A 5623-nucleotide genomic window follows, 5' to 3' on the forward strand; every position below is an offset into this window, starting at 1 on the left:
ACACACACACACACACACACACACACACACACACACACTCTTAGCAGGTCCTAGGAGGGATTTCATCTGTTTGTGATGGAAAAGATGTTTGGTTTTTACTTTTCATGTTGAAACACGGTTTGATTGAAACTAATCCAACAGAAAAATCAAACAGGAAATGTTTTATAACAAATCAAATATTGTCACTTGTTTTAAAAGTCAATAAACATGACAATAAAATCACCCGAGTCTCTGCTTCTTTTGCTTTTAGACTTCCAAAACAGACCAACTTTATCTTTGAAACTGGTCTAAAGAAGTTGAGAAGGTCCCGTCCAGAGGACCTCCTGAACTTTTTTTTGTTTTAGACGTTTTTTTCCTGGACTACAGAGAAGCATCAGGACACTTTGAAAAACTGGTGTTGGTCCAAAGTTCTCAGAGATTTCAGATCTTAAATAAAACAAAAATCAGTCTGTCGAACTCACAGCAGTTCATCAGAGCCAGAAACTGTCCACACAACTCTCTGGATGCTGCTAACAAACAATGACAACAACACAACAAAATACTGGAGAGTTTTTCCAGCCACATCTCTGACAGCACATGTTGATTACAGGACGTTTTGGAGGATTTGTTGCTACAGATTTACGACCACAGAGAGTGAAGGCTTTGGTCACATGATCCAAACCTCAGAACCGTGGGAGGACAAACAGTTCGGCTCTGCTTCATCAACAAATAGGAGCCAGATGTGGAAATAAAGGGGAGTTCAGTTCAGACCACGCCCACATTCTAACGCATAACTGCTTTTCATTAAGAATGGACAATAAAACCCTCCTTAAAGGAGACGCACGGAGGAGACCTGCAGGAGGAGCAGGTATAAGACCTCCAGGTGTCTGCAGGATGCCCAGGTGCAGCTGGTAGTTAGGTCTTGATGGACGGACACTGGACTGTGTTTCTGTCTGCAGTTCAGAGACAGAAGAGGCCGAACAAAGACAAACTAAACCTGTTTTCATTTTCATACAAATATTTAGTTTCTTCAAAGTTTAACATAAAAATGATGTCATAGATAATAGATAAATAATACCTTAAACTTCAGGTTAGTTGACTGACAGGGTTAAAGGTCACCAGCAGATACAGCTCATTGTCCAGCAGAGGGCYACAAACATTAACAGCTTTAATTCATGAATGTTGTTGTATTTATACATTTTAAAGGCAGATATTTCTACCTAATAAACCTGTTAATATCAGGAGGAAATGGTTTGATTTAAACACTGATTCTGCTGCTTCTTTAACTGTTGTTCAGACAAGCTTTCAGCTGAATGTATTAAAGTTTTATTAGTCATATCAACTTGATTTATTGTGTTTTTTATGGCTTATTGTGTTGCATTGTTTTATCTCTGCTCCTTGTGAAGTACTCTGTGATGTTTATGTGTGAAAGGTGCTGCACAGATAAAACTTACTGAGTGTTTTCTGTTTGTATATTTAAACAGCTTCATGCTCGATCTGCTGCTTCGTCTGCAGAAAAAACAACTTGTTTCCTTTTGTCTGGAGTTTTTCTGTTGAAACTGACCTTTAGACTAAAACCGTTTTGTTTGTGCAACATCCGTTTTCTGCTCTGAGATCTTAAAGATGTTTCAGATCAAACGTTTATTCCACAGATTTTTGTTTTGTTTCAGTGAATCCATCAAAATGAGAACATTTTAATGTKCATGTCTAACCAGTAATTAAGGCACATTTTGTCCCAGTTGTAGCTGCGCTGTGATTGGGTCAGAACCAGGAATGTGGAAGTATTCACCAGGTTCCTGCTGAGCAGCAGGTCTCATGTCTGAACCTGCAGAACAAACGGACCGACAGAGCTGCTGACAGTTTCTGACTCYACCTGTGTGTCTCATTCACTGTCAGCAGGACGTCCCTCTGTGGGACAGGAGGCTCTGACGAGGTTCTGATCCGATCAGGAAAGGCTCGACACAAAGACGGGCGGTGAAAAGTTTTAATATCACAACTTTTACGAAARAACAAACAAACAAACAAGAAGTTAAACTTTCTCATCAGGTCCAAACTGAGTCTGCTGAAGCTTTGCTGAAACAGAGTTCACTTGTTTTAGGCTCTAACTGTTCACAGTAAACAACAACAACAACAACAACAACAACAACAACAACAACAACAACAACAACAAGTTTATACTGAAACCATGTGAAACAGTAAATCTGCTTCTCAAAGTAAAATATTTATATATATTTATAATAAACTGTACTCTCACCAGCCCCCGGTCCCCTGGGTGGGGTTGGTGGTTCTCAGATGTCTGATGTTTCACCAGGCGTCTGTTGGAGCCACTTCTGCAGGTGGGAGGGTCACTGCCCCGATGACCACGCCCACCACAGCTGTCTTCACCTGTCAGGCTGCTTCCAGCTCTTCACTGGTATTTATCCAGATTCTCCTGTTCCTCTTTCCAGATGTTTCATCACAACAGCTGTCCACGATCACGATGTCTGGTTGGTTGGTCATCACCATCGTGTCTTTGAACCTGGAAGTCCCACTGGATCTTAGCTGGCTCATTCTCCACCACGTTGGGAGGTGGTCCCGTTTGACCTCGGTGTCTCCAGTCCGTCCTCCTCAGAMGTTTCTACACCAGACACTTGGTTATCCAGGTTCTTCTTTCCTGCTGGTATCTCACATCCTGCTGTGAGATGCCTCAGTACTAGGGAAGCACCGATGTGAAAAGTTAAGCCGATATCGATATCCGATATAATTATTGCTGTTATGGCCGATAACTGATATTTACCAATTTTACATACAAATTATATTATACATATACACACAAACACATGGGTCTTTTTTATACCGTAAATAAACAACCAGACCTCTGACATGGCTCTACTTCACTTATTCCTGCTGCAGCATCACTATCATGATCAAAGAGATGCTGCTCAACCAACCGTCTCCCAAAACACAAACACAAAGATAAAAAGTGGGAAATCAATATCGGACATTAATATCAGCCCAGTTTTACATATCGGACCGATACGATACTCTAAAAAATGACCAATATCAGCCGATACCCGATGCATCACTCCTCCATGCATATGAAATGGTACCAACTGTCCACCAAACTTAACCAAAACAAACACAACACAAACAAATAAATGTGTTTGTCCTCACAGTAAGACAATCTCTCAAAAATATTCATGTAAACAACAAACTAATAAAACTGCTGTTTTTATACAAGTCAGATGTTTTTTTTAACTCAGTGAACCAAACTTGCATTAAAATATTTTCACAAGTACATTTTTGTATAAAAGCAATTGGACTTTGAGTGAAAAAATGTCGAAAATATAAAAAAGACAAAGTGAAAAACTGCAGAAGCAATAAAGTTTGAATTATTAAAAAAATATTGTTGCAACATTTAAAAGTCATCCTAAGGAAATAAAAAAAATCTGTTTTTGTTTGGATCATTTTGTGTTGAGTTTTTCTCTTTCTTCTTCATATCCTTAAAGCAAAGTCTGTGAGTTAGAGCACCACCTGGTGGATATTAGAGGACCTGCAGAGCCACCTGGTGGACGATAGAGGAACTGCAGAGCCACCTGGTGGATGGTAGAGGAACTGCAGAGCCACCTGGTGGATATTAGAGGACCTGCAGATCCACCTGGTGGACGATAGAGGAACTGCAGAGCCACCTGGTGGATGGTAGAGGAACTGCAGATCCACCTGGTGGACGATAGAGGAACTGCCGATCCACCTGGTGGATCCACCTGGTGGACGATAGAGGAACTGCCGATCCACATGGTGGACGATAGAGGAACTGCAGAGTCACATGGTGGACAATAGAGGAACTGCAGATCCACCTGGTGGACGATAGAGGAACTGCAGAGTCACATGGTGGACAATAGAGGCACTGCAGATCCACCTGGTGGACGATAGAGGAACTGCAGATTCACCTGGTGGACGATAGAGGAACTGCAGATCCACCTGGTGGACGATAGAGAAACTGCAGATCCACCTGGTGGACGATAGAGGAACTGCAGATCCACCTGGTGGACGATAGAGGAACTGCAGAGTCACATGGTGGACGATAGAGGAACTGCAGATCCACCTGGTGGATGTTAGAGGAACTGCAGATCCACCTGGTGGACGGTAGAGGAAATGCAGATCCAACTGGTGGATGTTAGAGGAACTGCAGATCCACCTGGTGGACGATAGAGGAACTGCAGAGCCACCTGGTGGATATTAGGAACTGCAGAGCCACATGGTGGATGTTAGAGGAACTGCAGATCCACCTGGTGGACGGTAGAGGAACTGCTGATCCACCTGGTGGACGATAGAGGAACTGCAGAGCCACCTGGTGGACGTTAGAGGAACTACAGAGCCACCTGGTGGACGATAGAGGAACTGCAGAGCCACATGGTGGATGTTAGAGGACCTGCAGAGCCACATGGTGGATGTTAGAGGAACTGCAGAGCCACATGGTGGATGTTAGAGGAACTGCAGAGCCACATGGTGGACGATAGAGGAACTGCAGAGCCACATGGTGGACGATAGAGGAACTGCAGAGTCACCTGGTGGATGTTAGCGGAACTGCAGATTTCACAGATTTGTGTCAAAATAAAATTTTAGTTTTTGGGTCAAAAAATAAAGAAACATTTCAAGGAAGCTGCCTTTAATGTTTATCTCAGTCTTTTTAGATGCTGTTTTCTGTCCAACATCTGAGGACATGTTCTCAGTTTGATGTCTCATCAATGGAACTGGATCAGTTGGATAAAGTATAAAATCACGAAGAACAAAGAATCAACTTCACCCCGGGATTCTTCATTCTTCGTGGGCTCTTCTCTCCTCTCAGATCTTCTTGTAGCTAAACTAAAAAAATCTAATGAATCAGATAAAAACATTTTGTTGTGTTTGTGCTGGACTGTTCGTGATCTTTGTGCAGAATCAGCAGAGGATTCTGAAGGTTCATCAGAAGTCTACATTTGTATAAAATATTTGACGTATTTGAGTATAGTTTCACAGGAAGTGTTAGCTTAGCATGTGGATATAGTAAGAAGAATATTTCTGGTTCATTAGGCAGYTTGGTTCTTTATGGTTCTTCATGTTCCTTCCAGAACATCAGAACGCTCCACCTCCTGGATGTTCTCCTGCGTACTGTCTCTTCAGGCCTTCAAACCATTCATTTCACTTTCCCGTGTTTTCTCTGGTGCCACCAGACCGTACTGTCCTTTAGGATCATGAGTTCTGGCTCTCCTWCGAAGGACGATGATGGTCAGGAAGAAGCAGAGCAGCCCACCACAGACGAAGACCACCATCACACCCAGAAACCTGCAAACACAGAGTCATGTCCCCATTCAGGTTGAATGACTTCAAGAACTCTGCCAAGTTCAGAAACAGAAGTGAAACCGCAACTTCCTGTGAGTAAAGGTCAAACAGGAAGCTGCGGTTTTTATTGTCGCAGTGAAAGAACAAACTCATCTTCCTCCTGAGGAAGAGCAGAAGAAGAGAAAACCCTCTGATGAAAGGTTTGACCTGCGTGACTCTGCTTTGAACCTAAATCTGCCTGGTGTCAGATTGGGTCTGAATCATTTAGGAATCAATAATAAAGGCAAATAATAATAATAAGCATCAACAAAAATGTTAATAATAATAATAATAATAATAATAA

At 42.2% G+C, this 5623-nt stretch overlaps 2 protein-coding genes across 3 annotated transcripts in view; one reads left to right on the forward strand and one right to left on the reverse strand.

Moving 5' to 3' along the window:
- The window catches only part of serpinf1 (serpin peptidase inhibitor, clade F (alpha-2 antiplasmin, pigment epithelium derived factor), member 1), a 6342-nt gene extending 6120 nt beyond the window's left edge, over positions 1-222 (forward strand). For both annotated transcript variants that reach the window (XM_014012148.1, XM_014012147.1), the window contains exon 9: positions 1-222. The gene's annotated coding sequence lies outside the window, so the exon portion shown is untranslated.
- A 4388-nt stretch (positions 223-4610) lies between these two features.
- slco2b1 (solute carrier organic anion transporter family, member 2B1) overlaps positions 4611-5623 on the reverse strand; it is a gene marked incomplete in the record, with an annotated part of 21637 nt that continues 20624 nt past the window's right edge. Inside the window, 1 exon segment of the mRNA XM_014012150.1 lies at positions 4611-5283. Within this exon segment, the coding sequence (XP_013867604.1) occupies positions 5118-5283 (166 nt within the window).

This window comes from Austrofundulus limnaeus, unplaced genomic scaffold (assembly GCF_001266775.1).
Source record: "Austrofundulus limnaeus strain Quisiro unplaced genomic scaffold, Austrofundulus_limnaeus-1.0 Scaffold89, whole genome shotgun sequence".
In the NCBI taxonomy this organism is placed as follows: domain Eukaryota; kingdom Metazoa; phylum Chordata; class Actinopteri; order Cyprinodontiformes; family Rivulidae; genus Austrofundulus; species Austrofundulus limnaeus.